This window comes from Callospermophilus lateralis, chromosome 3, assembly GCF_048772815.1.
Source record: "Callospermophilus lateralis isolate mCalLat2 chromosome 3, mCalLat2.hap1, whole genome shotgun sequence".
Classification (NCBI taxonomy): domain Eukaryota; kingdom Metazoa; phylum Chordata; class Mammalia; order Rodentia; family Sciuridae; genus Callospermophilus; species Callospermophilus lateralis.
Window position 1 is genome coordinate 133,179,447 of NC_135307.1, and position 27,680 is coordinate 133,207,126.

The 27,680-nt window shown below is 44.2% G+C and overlaps 2 protein-coding genes across 6 annotated transcripts; both read right to left on the minus strand.

Annotated features, from left to right (window-relative positions):
• Nucleotides 1-218: 218 nt before the first annotated feature.
• Nucleotides 219-14,926, minus strand: Ttll13 (tubulin tyrosine ligase like 13). 3 transcript variants are annotated; one of them, XM_076848793.1, is made up of 14 exons: nucleotides 14,667-14,926; nucleotides 14,075-14,115; nucleotides 12,930-13,048; nucleotides 10,169-10,299; nucleotides 9,745-9,901; nucleotides 9,025-9,168; nucleotides 8,602-8,687; nucleotides 8,058-8,289; nucleotides 7,384-7,568; nucleotides 2,974-3,159; nucleotides 2,505-2,685; nucleotides 2,032-2,211; nucleotides 1,116-1,470; nucleotides 219-486 (listed from the first exon to the last, which is right to left on the minus strand). In XM_076848793.1, exons 1-14 carry the CDS (start codon nucleotides 14,924-14,926, stop codon nucleotides 407-409), a joined length of 2,337 nt encoding a protein of 778 aa, XP_076704908.1. In that variant the 3' UTR covers nucleotides 219-406. The 3 variants fall into 3 exon arrangements, with proteins under 3 accessions (XP_076704908.1, XP_076704910.1, XP_076704907.1); XM_076848795.1 differs by having other exon boundaries at nucleotides 426-777; nucleotides 1,152-1,263; XM_076848792.1 differs by having other exon boundaries at nucleotides 426-777; nucleotides 1,152-1,470.
• On the minus strand, nucleotides 13,011-27,574 carry Gdpgp1 (GDP-D-glucose phosphorylase 1). 3 transcript variants are annotated; one of them, XM_076848797.1, is made up of 3 exons: nucleotides 27,234-27,574; nucleotides 20,727-21,908; nucleotides 13,011-13,048 (listed from the first exon to the last, which is right to left on the minus strand). In XM_076848797.1, exon 2 carries the CDS (start codon nucleotides 21,887-21,889, stop codon nucleotides 20,738-20,740), a length of 1,152 nt encoding a protein of 383 aa, XP_076704912.1. In that variant the 5' UTR covers nucleotides 21,890-21,908; nucleotides 27,234-27,574; the 3' UTR covers nucleotides 13,011-13,048; nucleotides 20,727-20,737. The 3 variants fall into 3 exon arrangements, with proteins under 3 accessions (XP_076704912.1, XP_076704913.1, XP_076704911.1); XM_076848798.1 differs by lacking the exon at nucleotides 13,011-13,048 and adding an exon at nucleotides 14,075-14,115; XM_076848796.1 differs by lacking the exon at nucleotides 13,011-13,048 and having other exon boundaries at nucleotides 20,546-21,908.
• Nucleotides 27,575-27,680: the final 106 nt, after the last annotated feature.

Sequence of the window (27,680 nt, forward strand, 5' to 3'; positions counted from 1 at the left end):
CTGGCTGTCTTGAAACGCAAGGGTCTAAATGAGGTTCAGGACACTCCTGGAAAACGACATAAACTTTAATAAAAAGACAGATTCAATTACCGAGAGCCGCCCCTCTGTCTCAAGCTGCCCAGGCCTGCCTGTCTCCGCCACGATGGCAGGAAGGGCGTCCACCCTTGGCAGTCGGCTGACCGCGAAAGACCAGTGCCTTGGGCACTTGACTCCAATGGTAAAAGGGACACGTCGCTGGGGTGACCGCTCCCAAGGTTCAGACATCCTTCAACAGTAAGCCCAGCTTCAGGCTTGACAAGTGGAAATGAGTATTTGGCCAGCCTTGGCTCTTCATCTTTTAGTCTTTACCAATCCCCAAAGAATCTTAGGGTGTTGAGGAATTCTTGGTGTCTTTGTTTTTCCTTTTTCAAACAGGATTCCTGACTGGGGTTTTCAAACTGGAACTTGGTGGCCGACTTTCATTTAGCAAAGATTGAAGGCCCAGTGCTCCTTTTGGAACCTCAGGAGGTTCTCCAGGAGAGGTTGAGTGCTGACTTCCTTCTTACTTTTACCTGTGCTGGCTAACGTTAAGAATTGTACTGGAATGCTGCAGAACAGGTGCAGAGGCAGGGCAGAGGGTGAGATCCCCGGCCTTGGCTGTTCTGTGTTCAGATTTTACCATGGAAGGCAATGTGCGTTCAGTCTGCAGAAGATAGCCATGCTTTGGGGTTAAAGTGGATGGCACTGATACTGCCAGAGCTTGGTTTATGGCTTCTAGCCTTCTGCTGGCTTGGCCTTCTGCAGTGAAAACATGGACCCCTCCTGAGTTGGTACTCACAGAAAAGATTTGCCCACCTCTTTCTCAGCTGTAATCCAGTTACTACCACAGAGGAATGGTATCCCATGCTTTCCTCCAGCATCTTTACCACACTGTATTATACTTTGTACGTTTACTTGCCCATTTTCTTGTTACCTTTGTTGAGGGCTAGGACTGTAATTCTGCCATTATTATCATCAGAGTCTAATACATAGGAGAAGTTAAATAAATGGGTCCACCACCTCCCCATTCCTGTACCACTGCATCGTTATAGTTTAGGAGCATCCCAGCTGTAATATCTGCTATTAGAAATTTACACAGGTCAAAGTGACCAAAGCTAGTTTTGTATACTTACGGCTAGTGACCCTGACTCTAGCGCTGGAAAAATAGTGCCTCCCAGCTTTCCTCATTGACAATGAACAGGGACCGATGGCTGCTGGATCTCCTATCCAGTTGAAGGTCTTGGGCTGCAGATGGCACCGGGAATGTTGTGGAATTGCAGCATTCGTACTTGGCAGTGGCCCTAAGATCCTGGGGATCAATTCATGGGGCCGAAGTGGTTGCAGGAAATGAGGCTGGCCCTGCTCTGAGGTAGCCCCTCTTAGGAGCACCAATGGGACCAGACTCACAGATTGCACTTCTTGACTGCCCAGCCCGTCCTGGTGAAATCTAGGCTAGAGGAGAAGAGCAGCCCCTTACCACATTTCTTGTGAGGCTGGATGGAGTGTTGGAAGAAATAAGTAACTTAAAAAATCTCTTCTAGGCCGTAGCCACTATTTAACCAGTTACTCTTTTAGGGTTCAATAAAAACAGAGGGCCCAATAGATTTGTTACTAACCCAGCAACTGTTTTACTGGCCTGAGACTATTTACTTATTCCTTGTTAGAGGACACTGTCAGTGCTAGAGAAGCCACAGCATGATGGCAACCTTGTTATTTGTCTGTCATAACTTTTGAGCTACTATGAGATAAGAATATAGAGGGTAAGTCTCTTGTAATTGAGAAAGTTGGGGCCTGCACTTTGCTGGATGTCAATTCTGAAAATAAGGGAGATGGGGAATAGATGCAAAAAGAACCAACAGACCAGACCCTCTCCCAAGGCCCAGCCTATTCAACTTTCCCAAGCTCCATTGACAGATACCAGCACATAAGCATCTTTTGGTGTGACACCACCATCTGCTGATATCACAACCTTTTTATCCCTTCTTTTGCCAAAGGCTTCATAAGGACCCTCACCTGATACTCATGAAGTTTTTTCTGGCCCCTGTGACTGGGGTGTAGCATGCGGGTCAGCTGCTCTACAATACCCAGGCTTCGAATGAGATTCTCCCTTTGTATCAGGGCCTTCATCCGCTCTAGCTCCTCCTCTTCCACAATATCTTGAGGTTGCATAATATCCAGATGTATTGATTTGGGCTGCAAGGTACATGAGAGATAAATGCAGGATCTCCAAGGACAAGTCCCAAACCATCGGCAAGGATGGCTGTAGGACTCTAGCCCACTCTACCTCCATCCCTGCCCTGACCCTCCTGTAGAGTTCCCTTTGCTGTCCATTCTCTCACCTTCTGTTCCAAAAAGTCAGTTTCAATTTACTGATAAGGAACTCATCTCTCTTGTGCAAGGGGAGGAGAGGACAGCAGAGATTCCCTTTTCTAGTAGTCCCAACCCATTTTCCTGCAGAAAGATAAGAGTCACACAACCCTTGACACCTCTTTCTCCCGCTTCCGATTCCTGTAAGCCAAGTAGGTGAAAAGGCCCCGGGGCCCTGCCCTGGATCGGCTCTTCTCCCCAGCTGATTCACCCTGGTTCTGGTCCTTGTTTTCCTTTCGCCTCTTAGTGCCTGAATTCTCCTGCTGTTCCTGCTTCAGGCGGATCTCTTCTAGTTGCTGCCTGATAAAACATAAAAGCTTCAGATACTGGAGGAATTGTGTTGGGGAAAAGGAAATAGAGGGAAAACGGGATAAGTAGGAATCATGATCTGTTCTTGGGACTGATGGGACAGGAATTAGGGAGGAACCTGCAGAATGAAGAGTCACTAAGAGGCTGACAGAATATATAGCTCTATTTCTCTTTCCTTAAGTGTCTGGCTCCCTCCCCAGCTGCTGGGGAGTAATTCAGGTTCAGGATCTGCCCTCATCCATCTGCATAAAGGAAATGCAGGACAAAGTGGCAAAGTACCTGGCACACTCTTCTCTGGCTTTGGAGGCAGCAGTCTCCTGGAAGAGGGAGCCATTGTGCTTGAAGAAGGGTTCATACTTCCCTATGTCAGGCCCAGGATAGATCCGCCGATAGCCCCCCAGATGGGAATCCTCATATCGTTCCTGGTCCTGCATGGCTGCATGGGACGACTCTATCTGTTCTCGCCTGTGGAAATAGAGCTCAGCAGAGTCAGAGGTTTGAGAATGTTCCCTGAAGAAAGGAAGGCTGGGTAAGCCTTTGAGAAACTCCTGCTGGCCGCTTGGCCTCCCAAGCCCTTGACTGTGGGGAAGGCTGTCAAGGCCATCTCTGGTCAGCATGACCATGTGTGTAGGCAGAAGAATAGGCTTTGCTTCCAGAAATTTGATTTTTGTTCTAAGTTTAGAGGGGTTTACTTATAAACTGGCACTCCAAATTATTGGAGTCTAATTATGAGACTAATATAAGTTCACTACAGAAAACTTAGAAGAGCAAAAAAATTAAAACTCCCCATGATCTTACTATGAAATTAACATATTAGTAATTAGCACAGAGCAAGGACTCCAGGGCAGGACCTCCTGCGTTTGAATCCTGTCTTTGCTACTCCCTAGTTTGCCTTTCCTCCCTCACTTCCTTTTTTTCCTTCCTTCCTTCCAAATTGGGATCATATATCAATATTTTAAAATGAGTGCCAGACAAAGTAGCACATGCCTGTAATCCCAGCTACTTGAGAGGCTGAGGCTAGAGGATCACAAGTTCAAGGCCAGGCTGGGCAACTTAGTGAGACCCTGTCTCATAATAAAAAATAAAAGTGTCCGGGATGTAGCTCAGAGGTAAAGTAGTTGTCAGCCATTTTTCCCCATTGAACATGATTCACTCAGGTCCCCTGTTCAGTCTCATGGGAACACTCAGGGTGTTTAATTTATCCTTCACTCCCATTCATCACACAAACATTTGAGTACCTGTTATTCACCAGGCCCTAAGGCTATCATGAGGAATCAATACAAACTACCCCTTATATTGGAATATCAGTAGAGAAAAGCAATGTTACTACAGGAATATCCAAAGCCTACTCAAATTCAATTTTATGTATCATTAACATATAATTTTAATATCAGTAACCAATCACCATGTTTGTAACCCATTTTAAATGGAAAACAACAATGGGTGCTCAATACTGATTTAAACAATTCCCTATTAACAACTAAACTGTTTTCTGTGTTTCATTTTTAGAAAGTTCCTCAGGAACTGGTTTCTAGAGGAGCTGTGTTAAAAAAAACAAACCAGCAGTTGGGCATGGTGATGCATACCTATAATCCCAGCTATGTGGGAAGCTGAAACAGGGGAATAACAAGTTTAAGGCCAGCCTCAGGAATTTAGTGAGACCCTGTCTTAAAAAAAATAAAAAGAGCTGGGAATATAGCTCAGACGTAGAGCTCCCCTAGGTTCAATCTCCAGTACTGAAGGAAAAAAAAAAAAAAAAGCACAGCAAAGTATACAATTAGGATGTGAAGAGAAAACACACAGAATGGGAGAAAATCTTCATTAGCTACTCTTCTGAGAGATAATTAGTATCTAGAGCATATAAAGAACTCAAAAATCTTTACACCAAAAAAATCACATGACCCAATTAATAAATGGACAAATAAACTAAACAGATACTCCTCAAAAGAACAAATACAAATTAAAATAAATAATTAAAAAAATTTTTTTAGTTATACATGGGCACAATATTTTTATTTTTTAAAATTTATTTTTAGGGGCTGGGGATGTGGCTCAAGCGGTAGCGCGCTCGCCTGGCATGCGTGCGGCCCGGGTTCGATCCTCAGCACCACATACAAACAAAGATGTTGTATCCGCCGATAACTAAAAAATAAATATTAAAAATTCTCTCTCTCTCTCTCTCTCTCTCTCTCTGTCTCTCTCCTCTCTCACTCTCTCTTTAAAAAAAAAAAAATTTATTTTTATGTGGTGCTGAGGATCGAACCCAGGGTCTCACACGTGAGAGACTAGTGCTCTATTGCTGAGCCACAACCCCAGCCCCAATAAATAAATTTTTTAAAGAAAATAAATAAATATTTATAATTTTCAAAAAAAAAAGACAAAATACAAATGGCCAACAATTCATGGAAAAAAGCTCAACATCATTAGCAATTAGGAAAATGCGAATCAAAACTACAGTGAGATTATATCTCACACCAGTCAGAATGGCAGTCATCAATAATACAAATAATAGGGCTGGGAATATAGCTCAGTTGGTAGAGTGCTTACCTCGCATGCACAAGGCCCTGGGTTCAATCCCCAGCACCAAATACATATATATATATATATATATAATAAAAAAAAAATACATATACAAATAAGAACGGATGCCACGGCACATACCAGTAATCCCAGGGGCTAGGGAGGCTGAGAAAGGAGGATTGTAAGTTCAAAGCCAGCTTTAGCAACTTAGCAAGGCCCTAAGTAACTCGGTGAGACCCTCAGCAACTTAGTGAGACCCTGTCTCTAAACAAACTATAAAAAGGGCTAAGGATGTGGCTCAGTGATTAAGTGCCCCTGGGTTCAATCCCTGGTACCAGGAATACAAATAATAATAAATGCTGGAAAGGATGTGGAGAAAAAGGAACACTTCATACTGTTTGTGGGACTGTAAATTAGTATAATTACTATGGAAATCAGAATGGAGGCTCCTCAAAAGACTAGGCATGGAACCCTACTATACTACTACTTGGTATTTACCTTTACTACAGTGATACATATGCATAACCATGTTTATAGTTCACAATAGCCAAACTATGGAACCAGACTAGGTGTTTATCAATGGATAAATGGATAAAGAAAATATAGTACATATACACAATAGAGTTTCATTCAGCCATAAAGAAAAATGAAATTATGGCATTTGCAGGACACCGGATGGAACCAGAGACAATCATGTTAAGCAAAATAAGTCAAATTCAGAAGGTCCTATGTTTTCTCTCATATGCATAAGCTAGAGGAAAAAAAAGGAAAACAAAAGTGAGGGTGGATCTCCTAAACCAAAGGGAGATTAGGACAGGGATCAAGGGGTGGAAAGTAAAGAGGGAAGGGGGAAAGCTGGGAAGTGATTTTGGTCAAATTACATTATTATATTGTGTGCATGTACAAATATAAATATGTAACAACAAACCCCACATGCAAGTGCACATGCAAGGCACTGGGTTCAATCCTCAGCACCACATAAAAATAAATAAGTAAAATAAAGGTATTATGTCCAACTACAAATATATATATATATATATATATATATATATATATATATATATATGTATGTATAATTAGGGCTGTGGCTGTAGCTCAGTGGCAGAGCACTTGCCTAGTATGTGTGAGGCATTGGGTTTGATGCTTAGCACCACATAAAAGTAAATAAAATAAAGGCATTCTGTCCATTATAACTACAAAAAAATTTTTAAAATATACAATTATAATACACCAATAAAAAATGAGGATTAAAAAAACTATTAAAAATGAGGATAAAAAACTAATCAAACCACCTAAAGCACCTTATATGTTAATATGAAAATAGCTCTAAAATACATTGCTAAGTAGGGTGCCGAGTATGTATAAGTTATGCAACTATCTGGGTAAACAAGGGAGAAAATACTTTGTTATAAATACATATATATTTGTGCTTTAAGTGCTTGTGAAAGTATGACACTACACTAGGAATGTTGACTGACTCCAGGGAGGAAAATTGGGTAGCTGGATGAGAAGGGCAGGGGAAAAACTGTGAACTGTATCATTTGAATTTTGATTATATTGTCTATATTATGTGATGTATTATCTATACATATGTGATGTACTATCTATGCAAAAAAATTTTTTTTCACAGGGCTGGGGATCAAACCCAGGGTCTCATGCATGCTAGGCAAGTGTTATACAATGGAGCTATGTCCCCAGTCCCCCAAAATAATGTTTTTTTTTAAATTTTTTTTAGTTGTAGATGGACACAATATCTTTATTTAATTATTTTTAATGTGGTGCTGAGGATCGGACCCAGTGCTTCACTTGTGCAAGGAAGTGCTCTACCACTGAGCCACAACCCCAGCCCCCCCAATTTTTTTTTTTAATATTTATTTTTTAGTTGTAGTTGGACACAAAACCTTTATTTTACTTATTTATTTTTATGTGGTGCCAAGGATTGAACCCACGGCCTTGCACATGCCAGGTGAGCACTACTTCTGAGCCACAACCCCAGCCCCAAAATGTTTTTCAATAGTTAATTCGCTCTTAGTGGCCTTCTTCTAGTGGATTTTCACTCTCAGGAAAGTATAAAAGCAAGACCAGTTACGCTAATAAACTCACATTAGATATTGAGGGAAACAGGTTCGGTAGTTGTGGCGAAGAGCAGAGTGGGCTGAGATGACATACCTGGCTTCTCGTGGCTGTTGGTGGCTCTGCAAAAGCCTTTCCTTGACTCTCCGCTTGTCCTCCTCTAACACTTTTTTTTTGTCACAACCCTGGAGGTTAACAAGGGTCATGGCATCACAAAGAAGTGCATCCTTCACCTCTCGATCAAGGCGGGAGTCTGTAGTGAAGCTTGGAGAGTGATTTACCTGCCAGGAGAAGTAGTTATTGCCCCCTTCCTGTATCTACCACCTGAACAGATGGTGGTCTCTTGAAGACCTGAGTGAGGGTCTAGGAGAAACATCCCCTCCTATGACCGCAACCAAGTTGGCTGGAAGCTCTAGCTTTCAAGGCCATAGGACTCTGCATACTGATCCCTCCAATTCACAGGCATCTTGGGGAGAGTAAATCAGATAGCCTAAGTCTACAGATAAAGTGTCCTGAAAGTCAAGGTTTATACTGGGGATTCCCAAACCTGGATTGCTGTGGTAGAAGCCAGAGATCACCAAAGTTTGACTCAGCCAGCCAAAAGGGTAGGGTAGATAGATGTCTTTTGCCTTCTGCTGGTTGCCACCTACCCTGAAGTTTCCCTATCATCTCCCCTTCTCTGTCCCCACCTGAGTGCCTCCTACCCCAGGTGTCCTGTTCAGAGAAGCCTCTGAATCTTGCTTTTGCAAAGATGAGGAGAGAAACCTTACCTCCAGCAGCCAAGGCTTCAGCTTGTGGTCCAGCAAAACATCAAAACCAAGGATCTCAAAACAGGCACATGTACCACTACTCAGATATTGAGGAAAACAAGTTCGGTAGTTGTGGCGAAGAATAGAGTGGGCTGAGATGACAGTTTTGATGATGATGTCCTCGATGTTGCCCCACAGCTCTCGGGGGTTGTAGCTGTGTTCTCGCAGCCAGGCGTTGAGTGTTGACAGCTTCCTGTGAGGCCCAGTGCTCAGAGGAATACAGATTTCTATGCCACCAGGACCTGGCTACAGGCAGCTGGTTCCCTGTTGCTAACCCTAATTCCAGGCCTGGGCCCCTGTGTGTCAAAGAGCTGCTAGCAGCTCGGAACAGGGATTAGTTATCAGGGTGGGGCTTGGGGCTGATAGACTCAGGCACAGATCCAGGGTCTAGAAAGACAATTTTTCCTTAGCAGTCAGCCTCCCAAAAGTCAGCTGGGTTTCATGGGCTCCTGAAATTGTAGGGCTAAAGGATAGAGGAAGGAGGAAAAAACAGAGTAGCAAGTACCTCTTACTGCCCACAGCATCATCCCGGACAAAATTCTCATTGTGTTTGTTGATAGCATAGTTAGTCAGGTGCATGCAGACATCTTCCTGTGAAGCAAGTAGCCCCATGGGCTCAGACTGCTTCCATGCGGCCCACCTCTCCAGCGTCTTGTGGCCTTCTCTACCCCTCCCTAGTATTGCTGGTCTCCTGGCCCTTTGCAACAGGGGACTGTCCTTTTATAAGATTCTGGGGAAGAGGGTGGGGTGTGATGGGCACCTTTTCTCATTCACCACCCACCAAGTGCTGTCCTCATAGCTTGGTGTCATGGCTTTCACTGACTTCCTTCCTTTTTCTTGTGTGATAATGAAAAATCTCTACCTCGTTTCTCCCTAGAACATCAGCACTTATGCAATGGAAGAGAACGGGTGTCATTCTGCCCCTCACCAGGTTGTTGTGGCTGGGCTCCACATATGGCATGGTGGCAAAGCGGGCCAGGCCCTCCTCATACATGAAGATCCGAAGAGGGTCACAGGATGTGATCAGGACGTAGATTCGCATATCAAACTTGAAGCCATCAATAAGGAAAGGCTAAGAGCACACAAACCCAGAAGGAATATAATTAACTTAAAATTTTTTTTGTAGTTGTAGATGGATACCATGCCTTTATTTTTTTAAATATTTGTTTTAGCTGTAGGTAGACACAATAACCTTTATTTTTATGTGGTGCTGAGGATCGAACCCAGTGCCTCCCATATGAGAGGAAAGCTCTCTGCCACTGAGCTATAGCCCCAGCCCTGTAATTAATTTTTGAAGTGCTTACTATGTGCCACACACTGTTTAAGTGCTTCAAATACACAACTCATTTAATTTTCACAACAATCATATAAAGTAGTTACTGTTACTCTTCCCATGAAACAATAGGAAATGGAGGCAAGAAAAAAAAAAAAAAAAGGTCATTCACCTACCTGAGGTCACATATCTAGGAAGTAAAAAAGATGAGATTCAAACCTAGGCAGGCTGACTAAACCATGGCTCCATACTGCCTCCAGGATAATGGGGACGGCAGAAAGGGTAGGAGCCCGAAACTGGCTTCCTCCCTGGCTTTGGAAGAGACAGGAACCTCAGGGCCAGGGAGGAGCCTAATAGTACTGAGGTATCTTTCACCTTGGAGATGTACTGCTGGCAGATCATGTGCTCTCCTGGCTTGATCTCACGGGGGTTCCGGGTGATGAAGATGCCACGTCCCTGACAGCCACTGTCTGGCTTGCAGATATAAGTGCGGGTTTTTCGCTGCCGACCATAGGATTGGAAGTCCCCGTAGCTATGTGCAGAGAGGAGCAGGTCAAAAGGTTTCTGCAAATCGTGGCTGACCTAGGGGCCCATGGCTATATTCTTGCTATCTAGGCTATTCTAATCCACCCTCTTCCTTGGAACACTGTTCTCAGACTCACTTTTCTTTGATCAGCTGAAACTTTCTTGGTCCACTTTCATCCCCCTGAGACATACCAGACCACAGTCTGGAGGGCACAAAGGAGGGCAACCCATTCCTGCCCCTAGGATCTCAGCCTGGGAAGATAGATTCACTTACTCTGCAGGGAGGCACCAGGTACGGGGGAAAATGTTGTACTCGGTAGGATAGAGTTTCTGCATGCGGTTGAGATTCCGAGCCAGCAGATCTTTGCGGCAGATTTCTGTCATGCCGGGAAAGTGATTGATTTTCTGAAACAGAGCCAGTTAGTTATACTGTCTCCTAGAGTAAATGACAGCTCCTGGGGCCTGGGCATCCCAAAAAATCATGGAAGAGGATGGGGAAGAAGGGAGGAGTCACAGTGGAGGTGAGCACTGTCCTTACTACCCCAAAGGCAGAAATAGGAAGATTCCCTAAGGCAGGTGAGAAACCCTCCCACGGCTTCTACACCCAATGTGCACATCCTTCTGGAGTTGTGGCTCAGTGGTAGAGCACTTGCCTAGCATGTGCAGGGCCCTGGGTTCGAGCCTCAGCACCACATATAAAGAAAATAAAGGTATCGTGTCCAATACAAATAAAAAATAAATATTAAAAAAAATGAAGGACAGAAGCTGGCCCAGTGGCCCATGCCTATAATCCCAGCGGCTTGGGAGGTGGAGGCCCAAGGATCATGAATTCAAAGCCAGCCTCAACAATTTAGCGAGGTGCTAAGCAACTTAGTGAGACCCTGTCTCTAATAAAATACAAAATAAGGCTGGGGATGTGGCTCAGTGGTTAACTGACACTAAGTTCAATCCCTGGTACCCCCTACCCTCCCATTCAAAAAAAGGAGGACGACAAGAGAGAAGAATGTGTACTAGGCCAGACCTCTGGGCCTTCTAGCTATCTTCTAATATCCCTCAGACCACCACCAGTACTTGTCTTATAAAGTAACAATGTATGGCAGTACAAAGAAATCATGAAAAACATTCTCTAAAAGATAGGAAATAGAAAAGGAAACTGAAGACCAGTTGAAGGAAATGCACTCCATGATACCTAGAGATGACATGGTGCCTGCCAGGAAACCTCTGGCTGCTCTGTCCTTCATGACTTTCTCAGTCACTAACTGTATAAACTTAGTATTTCTGAGCTTCAGCTTCCTTTTTTAACAAAAGGGTACCTGCTGCTCAGGATTTTGTGTGTGTGTGTGTGTGTGTGTGTGTGTGTGTGTGTGTGTGATGTTAGGGATTGAACCCAGGGCCTTCTGCATGTGAGGCAAGCCTTCTATCAACTGAGATATATCCCAGCCATCAGGATTTTGTTTTTAAGGATTTTTTTCCCTGGTACTGGGGATTGAACTCAGGGATGCTGTACCACTGAGCTACATTCCCAGCCCTTTTTATTTTTATTTTGGGATAGGGTTTCACTAAGTTGCCCAGGCTGTCCTTCAATTTGTAATCCTCCTGCTTCAGTCACCCCTGCCACCCAGTTGCTGGGATTATAGGTTTGTTCCATCACAACCAACATTGTTAAGGATTTAATAATAAAAAAAAACATAAAAGCACTTAACATGGTATCTGTTAGATGCATAGTAAGTCCTCAATAACAGCTGTTATTATTGCCATCCTTATCTGACAATAGCTTTCTGCATTTCTTTTCAAAGCTTCTTGAATACTTATAGAACTTGCTGACTATCTTGATACAGGTTATAGTTTCTTCAATCCCTTACTGGCTTCCCCTCAAAATAAGCCTATACACACCCAACTCCCTTTTTTATTGTGTCCTAAGGATCTAACCCAGCTCCTCAAGCCTGCTAGACAAGTACTCTACAACTGAGCTGCACCCCCGTCGCCTTTTTAAAAATTTAAGACAAGGTCTTGCTAAGTTGCCTGGCCGTCCTCGAACTTGAAAACCTATCACTCAGCTTCCCGTGGAGCCCCACCAGACCCTTTTTAATTACAGTCATGCATTGTATAAGGGCATTTTACTCAATAACTACATATAAGGTTCTATAAGATTATGTCATCTGGTGATATCATATCCATCCATTTCGTAAAATTCATTTACAAAAATCAAATAATGATGAAATCACCTACCAATGCATTCCTCAGAAATGTATCTCTATCATTAAGTGATACATGACTTATTTTATTGATATTCACCACAAGGAATCTGTTAGAGGGTAATAAAAATACCTTGAGGCAGGTATATTTTTGTGTATGTGAGATACTGAAGATTGAACACAGGGCCTTGCATGTACTAGTGTTTGATCATTAAGCTACATCCCTAGCCTGGCAGGAACATTCTTCTTAGGGACTTGGTCCATCTTCCCGGATTTTCTTGCCGCCAGGCAGGACCCCAAATTGACACACTGTTTTCTCTTCCTCCCCCCACTTCTTTGTACTGGGAATTGAAACCAGAGGTGCTTTACCACTGAGCCACATCTCTAGTCCTTATTGTTTTTATTTTGAGAGAGGGTCTCAGTAAATTGTGTAGGTCCTTGCTAAGTTGCTGAGGCTAGCTTTGAACTTGTGATCCTCCTGCCCCAGCCTCCCAAATCGCTGGGATTACAGGCATGCACCACCATACCAATGGGTTCTAAGATGCTGAGATGGCCCTGTTGTTAGCTCTGAGGCTGCCTCTCAGTCCTGCCTTGGAGCAGGCAGGCTATACATAGATGTCACCAGGCAGAGCAAATAATGGGCAATTATATACCCACCGGAAACTTCCTTCAGATAACAGAAGCTCCAGAGAGCCAAGAGGAGAATATTTCCATTGGAACAGAAGACCCTTAGTATAGCATTCCTGTCTAAACAGGGTACAGCCAAAAAAGAATGGCAGTCTCATGCCTGGACAGGGGTTAGGAATAGTCATTCTGAATCTTAGCTCAGGATGTTGGTACCTGAAACCTCTTCATGTCCATGACTCGTTCCAGTGAGACGGAGCAATCTGTCCAATACACAGTCCATTCTTCATCCTCCCCCACTTCTTTCAGGCCACACATTTGGGCTGCCCGCCGCACTGCAGAGATAGGGGGGTCAGTGTTGCCAGCCTGAGCACCAGCAACAAGCCCTGGAACTCTAGATGGGTCAGGAAAGGAACAGACCTGACGAGAGGCCAGGTTGAAGAGGGAGGTGACTCTTACTTCAGTTCTGCATCTTAGTTATCAGGTGGCAATTCCAAGTTCATGAGGCTGTCAGGCCCTTCCAAAATATTCAGCAGAGAAAACGAGCGCCTGGCCTTATGATTCTGCCAGTCCTATCTCTTAATCAGGATTGTTTCTGCAGAGCTGACCATAGGTAGGGACCACACTGGTGCCTAACACTCTGGGTGGCCTCTTGCACAGATGGCAGTGGGAAAAATAGGGGAAGAAGGAAAACACTGATCTAATTGGGGATTTTTTTTTTTTAAGTAGGTGAAGTCCCTCCAAAGTTCTCTTTAAGAACTGTGGGGTTTGGGGGGGGGTTTTTGTTGTTGTTGTTGTTATTGTTGTTTGTTTTGTTTTTTAGGTGCTAGGGATCGAACCCAGGACCTGAACTACATCCCTAGCCACCCACCCAAACTGTTTTAAGCTTGTCTCATCTCTGCACAAATCTGGGGAGGGTAGGGCAATGGTGACTCTCATGTATTTTATTTCTAGCAGTAATTGAACACAGTAGTGCTCTATCACTGAGCTATACGCCCCCTAGCCTTTTAAAAATCTTTTTAAAATTTTGAGATAGGGTTTCACCAAGTGCTGAGGCTGGATTCAAACTTATTTCCCTGCCTCAGCCTCCCAAGTCTCTAGGATTACAGGCATGAGCCACCATACCCAGAACTTTTTTCGTTGTTTTTGTTAGTTAACTGAAGATATTGTCCCTACCATTGAGACTAATTAGAATAGCAATATCTCAACTGCCAGTAGCTGAGCCAGGGGAACCTCATGAGCCTCAACATGGGCTCTAAGCCAGCCTGGCAAGATCCAAGGCTGGAAGCTTGATTGGAGCTCCTTCTCCCTAGTAAGAATGACAGCCCTCTTGTGTAAAAGGGTGTGAGTCGGGCGCTTACCACTTTCATACTTGCAGTTGGTCAGGTTGATGGCCAAGGGTCTGGAATGGAGGAATAGCAGAAATCAGGCAGAATGGAAGGGAAGGACAGACCCTGGGCTGCCAGGCTCTCAGATGCAGAGATATCCAACAAACACAATTCATTTTTTTCTAGAAGCCACTTAAAGGAAAGACAAGGGTGATAAAAACATGCTGAAATTCTGCCAGGCATGGTGAGCATGCCTGTAATCCCAGGGACTCTGGAGGCTGAGACAGGAGGATCACAGTCTGAAGCTAGCCTCAGCAACTTAATGAGGTCCTAAGCAATTTAGCAAAACCTAGTCTCAAAATAAAAAGGACTGGGATGTAGCTCAGTGGTAAAGCACCCCTGGGTTCAATCCCCAGCATGGAAAAAAATATACTGAAATTCCAAAATGAACTAGCCCAAATGTTTCTGATTTTTGTTTCTGTTGTACCAAAAGATAAATCATGGTCCAGCCTTTCCTCTTCCAAAGACTGAAGGGAAGAGCTTAGGTCCCAGTCTCCCAAATGCTGAAGGGAGGTCAGGGGGTGACTCTGGAGCCAGGCAGGTGAGGAGGTCCAGGGAAGGTTACCTGCGTTTCCGCCTTCTCTTTCTCCTCCCAACTTCTAAGTCATCTGTGTCAGTTGGGGCTATGATTTTCTTTGGAATTTTCTTGGCTATAATGGCTAAGGGATCCCCATTCTCAAATGCCTTATAGTCTGCCTTTGAGAGTGCCTGCTGTGAAGAGTTAGAAGGGGTGGTATCTTCCTCTTTAACACACTCCTCCTCAGATTCCTCTTCCTCAACAGAGTCTTCCTCAGATTCACTGGTCTTACAGGTACTCGGTTCCATTCTCTTAGATTCTAAGGGGAAGAGGGTAGGAATTAAGGCCCAGGATGGCTTGCAGGGATCCACCCAAAGGCCCTTCGTGGTGTTGTAAGAAAATGTTGCAGCTCCTTCGGAACAGAACAATCCCACTGAATAACAGGATGTTTCCAAGTTGCGGTGAGGGTGTGTGGGATGCCAGGAGATATGGATTCCCTGACTACCACCCAAGATCACACTGGATCATACAACACACTGTAGTGCGTGCAGTAATGAGCAGAGGTGGTAAGAACCATAACCATGGCTCTTTTGTTCCTGAATGGAATGGGGGATGGCTGGGTGAACTGGGGAGATAATTTGCTTTGTAATACAACTGAAGATCAAATGTACAAGAGGTCGGCCCTTTCTCTGCCTCAGGATTCAGTTTCTCCATGTAAACACACTGGAGCCAGGCAACCCTTGGGCTCTGACCACAGAAGGGGAGCCTACGGCGGACACTGCCCACCCGAGGTTCCGAGAAGAGCTGAGGGGCTGCTGAGGCTGCCCCTAGCGGCCTGGGGTAGAACCCAGCTGCTCGCTCATGGCAGCCCTTCGCCCGTTTCGGCTCTTCCTGGGCGTTGCTGGTGTCGGGGACCACCTATTAGTTCCACAGGACCGTCTGTCCGGGCTGTCGCGAAAGGGAGCCCGCTCCCCCTGGGGATTAACTGCTGACTCCGAGATCCCGGCGGCGGCGGCGCCTTTTTTAGCTAGTCGACGGCCGCCGCCGCCGCCGTCGCCATGGATACGAGGGCGGTTCCCATTACACAGCGTCCTGGGGGCGGGCCCTTCCGCGGACCACACCCACCCGGGCGCCGGCTGAGGCCATCTTGGCCGGGGATACGTTTGCTTACAGATGGAAGCGGAAGAGCGGCGGGTCGCGGCCCAGGAGGACCCGCCCCGCCCGTGCGTCATGGGACTTGTAGTTCTCCTGATTTGGCACAACTTCGCACCTCCCCACTCCCATCTTTTCTTGAACGCACAAATGAAGTCTGTGTTGGGGACGAATAGCTGCTCTCTTTTCTTCGGTTTTTCCGAAATCATGCAGTGAACAGTCTTTGCCCTCTAGGAAAGCTCTGATTAAGACACGTATCTTCCAGCGCTTTCAGCCTGATGGGCTAAGACAGCTCCATTAAGGAATAACGGAACCCCTTCATGACATTGTTCTGTCACTGTGGCCTCTTTTCCCCGACACCCTCCCACTTTGACTTCTGCTAGCCATCTCCACCAAACTTAGCCCAACTTGTCACTCAGATTATCCTGTGGGCTAAATCCAGAAGACATTTTAAAATTTTCCATCCTTTAGGAGGATAGGACTTCTGTTTTTCTGTTTTTATATCATTTTTGGTGCTGTGGATGGAACCCCGGACCTTGCATATGCTAGGCCAGTACTCTACCACTGAGCTATACCCCCAGCTCTACATGGACATTTTTTTTTAATATTTATTTTTATTTTTTAGTTTTTGGCGGACACAACATCTTTGTTTATATGTGGTGCTGAGGATCGAACCCGGGCCGCACGCATGCCAGGCAAGCGCGCTACTGCTTGCGCCACATCCCCAGCCCCTACATGGACATTTTTAAAATTCATAGATTTCTTGCTCTTTCTTCAACACTATATATATATATATATATATATATATATATATATATATATTTTATATATATGTATCTCCCCAGCACCACATTAAAAAACTTAACAAAATAAAGGTATTGTGACCATCTACAACTAAAAATATTTTTTAAAAAAGTCAAGAGGTGGGACTTGACTTTATATAAGATCTCCTTGAAATAACTCTGGAATCCCTTGTTTCTAGTTTTTCTCATTTTGTCAACAAATATTCAGTGTTACAAGCACTGTCCTAGGATCTGGTCCATCTTCATTTGTTGCCTGAATCACTGTCATTCAGCAAACTCTTCATTGAATTCTTTGACTATTCTTCATTTATCCTCCTTGTTACAGAGCACAGCCTACTGCAGAGCTGAGATGCTACAACAGTCCTCTATTAGCAGTTCTTGTGATCAGAAAGATTTCAGACGTGTCACTCAGTGTAGCAGACATGAGTTCACAGGAAAAGAGAACACTCTCAAGCGTGAGAGGGGGTCCTCTCAGAGGGGAGAAGGATGGTACCCCTCTCTTGCCCTGGGGGGGGGTCCCAGGGAGTTTTCTGGAAAGTCCCACCCCAGGTCCACCTCTTGACTTTTTTTTTTAAATATTTTTTTAGTTGTTGATAGACCTTTATTTATTTGTTAATTTATATGTGGTGCTAAGAATTGAACCCAGTGCCTCACACATCTAGGCAAGCACTCTACCAGTGAGCCACAACCCCAGCCCAACACCTCTTGATTTTTTTTTTTTTTTTTTTGGTACTGGGGATTGAAACAGGGGTGCTTTTTTAAATTTTTATTTAGAGACAGGGTCTCAACTGAGTTGCTTAGTGCCTCACTGAGTTGCTGAGGCTGACTTTGAACTTGCAATCCTCCTGCCTCAGCCTCCCAAGCCACTGGGATTACAGACGTGTGCCACTGCGCCTGACACCTCTTGACATTTGACTGACAGCACAATCACATCAAACTTCCAAGTCCCAACTGTGTATAGTAAAGGTCCAGGGCATTTGGCCCATGCTGACTGGTTCTAACTAGAACTTGTTCTTACGGGTTGTAGAGTTAGGGGGAATTGTCCTTATCTTCCTCAATTCTGGGATCTGGCCTATATAAGTCACAGAAGTCCCCCGACTTCAGGGTTAACTTCTGTTACCCTGCATTTCTTCTTCAGATAATAGGTTGTTTACTGAGGTATAACATATCCTGACTTAAGCCAGGTAAATTGCTTTTTAAAAGAAAGCATGTGGGGGTCAGCACAGTGGACCTAGTTTATAGAATTAGCCCCCTAACCTTATATTCCCACCACTTTACATCTGCAGCTTGAGTATTTTTCCTAAAATGCAAATCTGTTACTACACCATTTGGTACTCTTCAAGGTTTCCCATTAGATCAAATCCATAGGCCCTTAGCATTTGAGGTCCTGAATCAAGAGGCAAAAAGGTGGAGAGGCCCTGTTTGGATCAGCACTTCCTATCATGGCTCTGAGTACAAGAGCCTATATATTCCATATTCTGGCTAAGACAAAGCTTCAGATAAAATTCCCTTCTTTTTAAAATTTTTTTTTAAATTGTAGATGTACCTTTATTTTATTTATTTTTATGTGATGCCAGGGATCAAAGCCAGTGCCTCACGCATGCTAGGCAAGTGCTCTACTACTGAGCCATATCCCTGGCCCACCTTCTTAAAGATTCCTAAAGCAACAACAATAAAATTTTAAACAATTCCTAAAGCATATAAACAGCTGAGAAACACTTAATAAAGAAAACCGGGGCTGGGGATGTGGCTCAAGCGGTAATGCGCTCGCCTGGCATGCGTGTGGCCCGGGTTCGATGCTCAGCACCACAAACAAAGATATTGTGTCCGCTGAAAAACTAAAATATAAACATTAAAAAATTCTCTCTCTCTCTCTCTCTCTCTCTCTCTCTCTCTCTCTCTTTAAAAATAATAATAAAAAAATTCTATGATAAAGCTTTCTATAGGCCTGGGCATAGGAAGCCAAGTACCTATGGGCCTAAGCCACAGCCAAAGCTGTGCCCACACATAAGAAGACAGAGGAGCCCAAACCTCTGCTGGGAGAACTCTTCCAGGTAGTGGTGGCACCCTACTCTGAAGGCCCCCTTGACTCCTACACTGTGAGTAGGAACTCCCATTCTTTCAGGAGGTTTGGGGTAAGAGTAGTGGCAGTGGACTGGGCATGGTTGTGCATATCTGAAATCCCAGTGGCTGGGGCTGAGGCAGGGGGATTGCAGGCCAGCCTCAGCAATTTAGTGATATCCTGACTCAAAAAATAAAAAGGGCTGAGGATGGAGCTCAATGGTAAAGCACCCTTGGATTCAATCCCTACAAAATAAATAAGTGGCAGTGATCATCCCTATTGAAAACTAAACTCAGAATTTTTTTCTTTTCTTTCTTCCTTTTTGGGGTTACTTTTGCTATACAAGAATCAAGGAAGCTCAAGGAAAAATGGCTTTTTATATATAACTCTCTAACAACTATACCCTTTAAAAATTTTTTTGTATGTATACATATGTTTTAGTTGTTGATGGACCTTCTATTTATTTATTTATTTATTTATTTATTTATTTATTTATATGTAGTGCTGAGAATTGAACCCAGTGTCTCACACATGTCAGGCAAGTGCTCTACTACTGAGCTCCAACCCCAGCCCTACAATAGTACCTTTTGACTGGTTCTTCTGGAATCAGTGTGGAGATCACTGGAGTAACAGAACAAGACAAAGCATTCATTTTTCAAAAATTTCCACAGCTGGGCACGGTGGTACATGCCTGTAATCCCAGCTACTTGGGAGGCTAAGGCAGGAGGATCACAAGTTTGAGGTCAGCCTGGACAGTATACTGAGATCCTGTCTCAAAATAAAATTTAAAAAGCGCTGGGGATATAGCTTAGCTATAGGGTAGAGTACTTGCCTATCATGTACAAGGCCCTAGGTTCAATCGCCAGTATCACAAACAAATAAAAAATCTTACATTGACTCAGATACAGATAGAGAAGTAAAGACTTAGCTCTGGATTTTTCAAGAAGCCTACATCATGTGGAGCTTGTGAAATGCCAGAGAAAGACTCCAGAAGGCCATAAAATTTTAAGGGCAGCATTACACTTTATGACTTTATGGGCATTGCTGACTGGAGAGAGAATCACAAATGCACACTGTCCCAGCTCAGATTCTGGCATCTGTCTGCCTGAGCTGCAGTTCAAATCCCATGTGTTATCTGGCTGACCTTGGATAAGTGACAATCTGTCAACTTCCCTTTCTTCATTTGTTAAGTGGAAATAGTAAGAGGACCTGCATCTTTAATTATGAGTACACCCTGTTTTCACAAGAGATAATGTGAAAGACCATTCAACTCTATGTTGGGGACTGGAGGAAAATTCAAGAGGAATTTTTAGGGAGATAAAGAAGTAGGGCATCTTAATGGAGCAGCAGGAACAAATTCAAGAGAAGGATGAAGAAATAAAAATAAGTGATGGGGGGCTGGGATGTGGCTCAAGCCATTGCGCGCTCGCCTGGCATGCATGCGGCCCGGGTTCGATCCTCAGCACCACATACAAAGATGTTGTGTCCGCCGAAAACTAAAAAATAAATATTAAAATTCTTTAATAAATAAATAAATTAATAAAAATAAGTGATGGAATAGAAAAAGGAAGGAAGGGAGGGAGGGAGGGAAAGAAAAGAAAAGAAATGGTAGAAAGAATCACAAATGCACATTGTCCCAGCTCAGATTCTAGCATCTGACTGCCTGAGCTGCAGTCCGGTATGGTGGCATTCATCTGTAATCCCAGCTATTTGGGAGGCTGAGGCAGGAAAATCACTCGAGCCCAATAGTTCAGGAATTTGAGGACAGTCTGAATAACATAGGGAGAGCCAGTCTCAAAACAAAAAAAAAAAAATACAGCAACAACAACAAAACAGTGGGCAAAGGAGGAACAAACAGAGAAGGTGAGAACTGGAAAAAAGGTGAGAAACAGCAGATATAACCAGGAGAGCATGCTGATTCAATTTATTCCAAGGTTTCTCTCCTTCACCAAGACCAGTCATCAGTTCTTTCTTTATTCTTCCCCTTAGGCTGAGAGAAGTAGGAAAGCAATCATAAAAATAAATGACCAGATGACTAAGACAATGAACACTATGAATGGAAAGGGATTCAGTCAGTTAGCAAATCAATACCTCCAGAAGGATCACAGCTCTTCCTGGGCCATCAAGGCTACCAGTGCTTCCTGTATCTCATCTGCTTGTGCTGGGGGCAGCAGACAGTCCTGAATGAGGGCCAGGGCAGCCTCCTCTGTCAAGCTGCTGAAGTCCTGGTATGTTTTGACAGGGAGGTGGCCAGCCAGTTCACAGAGGGCAACATTGAAAGCCTCACCTTCCTTTATTCCAAAGTTGGACTTCCGGGCCCACAAAATTACTCGGACCCCTGTGAGCATTGTGGATGCTGATGCCTTTCCAGGTGGAGCTCCCCGAGTTACAAACAAGTTATGTGCTATTTCATGGTCAGTGAGGTAGTCAGTGGCCCGACATACCCTGCTAATCAAGGCTTCTAAGTCAGGCCCTGGCCCACTAGTGTAAAAGAGGAAACCAGGAGCTGGGACGGCCTGAAGCAAATACAAATGGCCCCCTGGGTCTAGAGCCTCACTTGGTGCCCCCTCCACAGGCAATCTATGGGCCAGGTAGTAGCCGTGCAGGTGGAGGTGGTTCACTGAGGCCAATCCCCCCAGGCTGTTGAAGCCAACCCTGAAGCCTGGGTGAGAGCTCAGCAACACAGTCTCAAGCCCTGCCCGCAGCACACCTGGTAGCAGGCGCTGGGGTAGTCCCCGCGTAGGCTCAGGAACCAGCAGCACATGGCCCCACTCCAGGGGGCTGACATTGATTATCACCAGGATGTCCTCTTGCTGGACAGCACTACAGTCATTGGGCTTCCGGTGCAGACGGAAGAGAACTTCTCCTGGCCGGATCTTGTTGAAGTTAAATTGTTCAGGGTCAAATGCCTGCCTTACACTCTTGATGTTCTGAGGACGTCTCCTCTGTACACCTCGTTCCACATTTAGCTGAGCCACAAAACCCACAGCACCAGGGAGGGTTTGAGTTTGTAACTCCCCTAGGCGGTAGCGAAAGAGCCCTAGTTCCACCCTCTGCCTCCAGGCAGAACAGAGGGCAGAGTCAAATCTTGATGGTGTGTTCAGGGTGCTGGGTGCATTCCTTGGCCACTGAATGCCTTCCACTATAAGTTCCTTCTGCCCATAGACAAAGTCAGGGATGCCTTTCTCTTCCCAGTCCTCATTGTTCGGAGGTAGCAAATATGAAGTTTCCTTTGAATAATGCAAAAGAGCCATGGAACTACCTGAAACAATCCTAAGAGATGAAAAATACATGACAGTAGTCCATTTTCAGAGATTTTGATTTTCAAATAATCTTGACTTTTTGTTTAGATTATAGTTAAAAACAATATATAATCCATGCCTTTGGTAAAATACCTAGAAAACATAGAAATTGCTCATATTTCCATCACTTGCAGATGAGCATGTTTTTACTAAATCAAAAATATATATTGACTATTTTTTGTTGACAGTTTTATATACAAACATCCATACATATTTATATACACATACATGTCGGGAGCCATTCTCACACGTGACTGGGTGACTCCCGGTTAGGGTCTGAGGTGCTCTGGCTGTGTCGGAGCTTTCCCAGCCCTCTCCTGTTGAGAGAACCTGTCTGTGTGGGGGTGTGATTGACCACTGACCCCGGAGGCCCAATCACTGACCCTGACCTTGAAGTGCAGCCCCCCCTTCAACCTTCATTGGATGGAATTCTCCCCTGAATTTCTTGTTCCCCAATAAAAGGCTACTCCCTGGCGTGCTCTCTCTCTCTCTCTCCTGCTAGCCCTGAGTAATCCTTGCTGCCCTGCCGGGCGGTTAGAGGAGGGAACCAGAGAGGGGAGCCGTCATAGAAAAAGGTAACTGAGTCTGTGTGCTTATTTTGATCTCACTAGCTAACTTTTATGCCAAGAACCTCATTAATGAAACCATTGCGCTGGCCGCATGGTGGACATACATACATACATACACACACATGTATTCTCTGTATATGTATACACAGAGGAGAGGAATGGGAGAAAAAAAGATAAAAGACTTATTCTATGATGTTGGCAAAGATGTGGAGAAACTGGAACCCTTGTACACTGTTGGTGGAGAGTGAAGTAATACAGCCATTGGAGGAAAAAGTATAGCAGTTCCCCAAACAATTTATTTTATTTTATTTATTTTGATACTGGGGGTTAAAATCAGGGGCACTTTACCACTGAGCTGTATCCTCACCTCTTTTCAAATTTTATTTTATTTATTTTTTTATTTTTGTGGTGCTGGGGATTGAACCCATAGCCTTGTGTATGTGAGACAAGCACTCTACCAACTAAGCTATATCCCCAGTCCTCAATTTTATGTTGAGACAGGGTCTTGCCAAGTTGCCAAGGCCAGCCTCAAACTTTTGGTCTTCCTGCCTCAGCTTCTCAAGTCATTGGGGTTGTAGGTGTGTGCCATCAAGCCTGGCAATATAATATATTGTTTGTGTTTTATATATATATTTTTTGTGTATGGTGCTACAGATTGAACCCAGGGCCTGGTATTTGCTAGCCAAGTGTTCTACCATTAAACTACATCCCAAGCAATTAAAAAATTTTAGCAGGGCATAGTGATGCATGTCCTTAATCCTAGCAAGTTGGGAGACTTGAGGCAGGAAAATCAGCAACTTAGTGAGACCCAGTTTCAATAAAAAAGAGCTGGAATTGGTGGAGCACCCCTAAGTTCAATCCTCAGTATAAAAAAAAAAAAAACTTTTTGTAGAGAGATTAAGATAACATAAAATTTATGTTATGCATCTGTTAGCACAATTAAAAACTTTTTAAAAAAAGTGTCTCAAAATGAATTTAAGAAATTCAGTTATTTCCTTTTTACCCGAGCTATATCAAAGACAGTATTCATTCATTCATTCATTCATTCATTCAGGATAAAGACCTACATAATGTTCACTCCTGATATTCTGGGGATACCTATTCTGTATGCTTTTCAATTCATCTCAGACCACTCTCCCCACTGCCACTCTACTCCTTACTCTTCCTAAGTTTGTTCTTGCTCAGGGTGTCAGTACTTTCTGTTCCTTTAATGCAAAATAACACATCCTTTTCCCAAAGTTTCTTCACAGGGCTGGCTCCTTTGGGTCTCGGATCATAAATCACTGTGTTGGTGAAATCTGTATGGCCATCCTATTGAAGGTCCCAAAGAAAACAAGAAGAAAGGAATAATCTTATAAGCAGGAAAAAAAATGTCTTGTTGGGCTGGGGCTATAACTCAGTTGGTAGATTGCTTGTTTTGCATGCACAAGGCTCTGGATTCGATTCCCAGCACCAAAAAAGAAAAAAAAAAAAGTCTTGTTAAACATGAAAAAAAGGGGGCTAGGGTTGTGGCTCAGAGGTGAAGTGCTTGCCTAGCATGCATGAGACACTGGGTTCAATCCTCAGCACCATATAAAAATAAAATAAAGGTACTGTGTCCACCTATAACTAAAAAATAAATATTAAAAAAACTGAAAAAAGTAGAACAAATCCATAAATCCAAGAGTTGATACTCTTGACAAAATCATAACCAATATGCCTGTAATCCCAATTACTTGGGAGGATGAGGCAGGAGGATGTTAAGTCTGGGCAACCTGGCTAAACACTGTCTCAAATAAAATTAAAAAGGGGTATGAACGGAGCTCAGCGGGAGACAACTTGCCTGGCATCATGTGCAAGGCCCTGGGTTTAATCTCCAGTCACACACACACAAATTTAACCTTTGAGAATCAAACCAAGAAATAAAATTATAATCAGAATGAGAAGATGTTTTTTGTTTTGTTTTGTTTTAATGGTGGTGCTAAGGATGAACCCCAGGGACTCATGAATGTTTGGCAAGTGCTCTACAACTGAGCTATCCTCCAGTTCTTGATAAACTCCTTTTAATGTATATCACAGCCAGGAGCAATGGCTCATTCCTGTAATCTCCATGACTTGGGAGGCTGAGGCAGGATTGCAAGTTCAAAGTCATTCTTGGCAACTTAGTGAGACCCTACCTCAAAATAAAAAAATAAAACAGGCTGGGGATATAGTTTATCGGTTGAGTGCCCTTGGATTTGATCCCCAGCACAACACACACACACACACACACACACACACACACACACACACAGTGGGCATTAGGAACTCAATTTTATCAATGATTAGGCAAAAAAACAAAAACAAAAACAAAAAAGGACAATATGCTAACCAGATACCACATGATTCAGAATAACTATTTAATACTATGACAAATGTGCCAAATGGCACAATATCTACCAGGAAGCAAAGTGACCATCAGAAGGTTATTCAGGAAGGAAGATTCAGAACCAAATGAGGCAGCTGGGAGATCTAGATGACAGCTGGTCATCATGTCACAAGGTCAATTGCCACATCTTCATGTAAATCTCTGATCACCATGCAGTCAAGATACCCCTGGCTGGTTAGCTTTTCCTGGTCTGTCTTACATAGGAGCCACAGTGACAGATTCTTGCTTGCCTATTGTTTCTGTTTAGTTTTTTAAATTATTTTCTGTGGGAGGCCAACCTTATGGGTGACTGAGTTACACTCCCCAGCTGGGTGCTGAGGTGCTCAGTCACAGAAATGGGTGTGTCTTGCTACAGCCCCATGGGTGAAGCTATGCTCACCTGTTCCTTTGTAATATAACCCCTTGGCCTGTTTAGGATAGAATCTTCCATGGAAGTGCCTTGTGTTCCTCTTACTGTGCCCTTGGGTGTGGCCTACCCAGGTGTCAGTCAACCTGCTGACAGTGGACATCATGAAGATAGACTCAGCCCCCTGAAACCTGACCCCTTGCCTCATTGAATAGCTTCTCCTCAATAAAAGGGGTCAGCGCTGCTCTCTCGCTCTCTCTCTCTTTCTGTGGACCCTTAAGGTCAGAGGAGCCGTCAGATAAAGGTATTTGTCTCTTGTGTGGTTATTTCGTGCAGCCCAGTTAGCCCAGTTTAACTAGAGTGACCCCTGAGCCTTTTAGTTGCGAGAACAGAAACCCGGCAATTTTCTATTTGTCAATGGACCTTTATTTTACTTATTTATATGTGGTGCTGAGAATCAAACCCACTGCCTCACACATGCTAGGCAAGTGCTATACCACTGAACTACAATCCCAGCCCTTATCTATTGTTTTAATACAGAAGATCAACTCTATCTTGGATAGAAAGGGCCTACTCTCAAGAGAAAAAGAATCAGGTTGGGATGAGGCTACACTCCAATCACTTTGACTGGTTTTGGTGTTTCCATAGCTCTGTAGTTTCCACTGCATGGAGTGTAACATTTCCACAAATGTGGTACTCATCCATTGATACAGTGAATCTTTCTTAACAAAATCACTCTCAAATGATCCCCTTATTATGAAGTGCTGGGAAAACTAGAGTCACTCATTAAACACTGAACAACTGCCACACATCAGGTCCTAGCTGTGCTATGGGGCTTGCATTCTACAAAGGGAAAAAGACACTTATGCAATCATCACTCAAATAAACCTACATTGCAAACAAGATATATATGCACTGTCAAGGAAGAAGCATTAGAACCTCTCTAAGTGTAGAGTCCTTATCTAATCTAGGGAGTCAGGAAAGACTTCCCTGAAGATAAAATGAAGAGGAACAAAAGCCAAGAGTGGTGGCACTTGCCTATAATCCCAGCAGCTCAATAGGCTGAGGCACAAGGATCAGGAGTTCCAAGCCAGTCTCAGCAATTCAGCAAGACCCTGTCTGTAAATAAAATATAAAAAAGGGTTGGGGATGTGGCTCAGTGGTAAAGTGCCCCTGGGTTCAGTCCCCAATAAAAAAAAAAAAAAAAAAAAAAAAGGAACAAAAGCCACAGTGGCTGAAACACAGGAGGAGAGGGTCAAAAGAAAAGAGGGAGTCTGGGTTCCAGAAGATCAGGCTTTGGATTTTTAAACATTTAACTTTTTTGCCCCCTGGATTGGGGTTTGCTGGGGATTGAACCCAGGGGCGCTTTACCACTGAGCTACAATCCCAGTCCTTTTTTTAATTTTGAGACAAGGTCTCACTAAGTTGCTGAGTATCTTGCTAAATTGCTGAGGCTGGTCTCCAATTTTCTATCCACCTGCCTCAGCCTTACCAGTCTCTGGGATTACAAGGCATATGCTCTCTTGCCCGGCTCCATTTAATGGTTTTAAACTGAGAATGACACACTCAGGTCTAGACTCTACAAAGATCAGGAGGAATAATGAGTTGGGAGAATCAAAAATTAATACTACCTCCACCTCCTCCTCCCAGCAACTTGGAATCCTCACCTTCTAGAGTACTATAGGTTCATTTATTCAAGCACGCATCCGATATATATTTATTGAAAATCTATGTACCAAGCAATGACCTGGGAGTTGAGAGAGGACAAGATCAAGAGCTCGGTTTTTACATCTGGGAGCATGTAATCTGGCGCTGGGGTGGAGTTCAAGGAAGCACCTCAGCTGGAATAATAGAGTAGGGTGGGAGCCTGGGGGGGGGTCATCCTACATGTCCTAAATGTCTAAATGTCCGAGCCAGAAGAGTCACTGAAACCCTCTAGACGTGAATTTTCATGTCTGTAAAATGGGAGCCTACCTGGTCCAGCTGTTTCAAGAATGGAAGATAACTGTGCACAGTGCTTGACATCCAGTGGGTTCTCAGTAAACAGGCTTAACAGGCAAGGTTGTGGTTACTTCTGGAAGAAGGAGCTCGGTGTACCGGGTGTTGTAACAGGCGCCCGCTGACAGACTGGAAAAGTGCTCTCAGGGCAGATGGGGAGCCGACCGCTTCCAGTCACCCGGCGAGTTCCGAGGTTTCCCGGATACTCCGGCTGCAGGGATTTCCTAGATGTTCCTTACGGGTCCCGCCCAGGGCTGTTGCCGCCAGCACCTATTGCAAGTGAGGCTGCAACACCTCGAGACTTTCCCTGCAGCCGCTACCACCGGCAAAGCGGGTCAGGAAGCCTTTAGCGCAGGCGCAGTCTGCACTACGCGCGCGGCCGCACCGCCCACCAGGGGGCGGGGCCGCGGGCCTGGGCCCTGC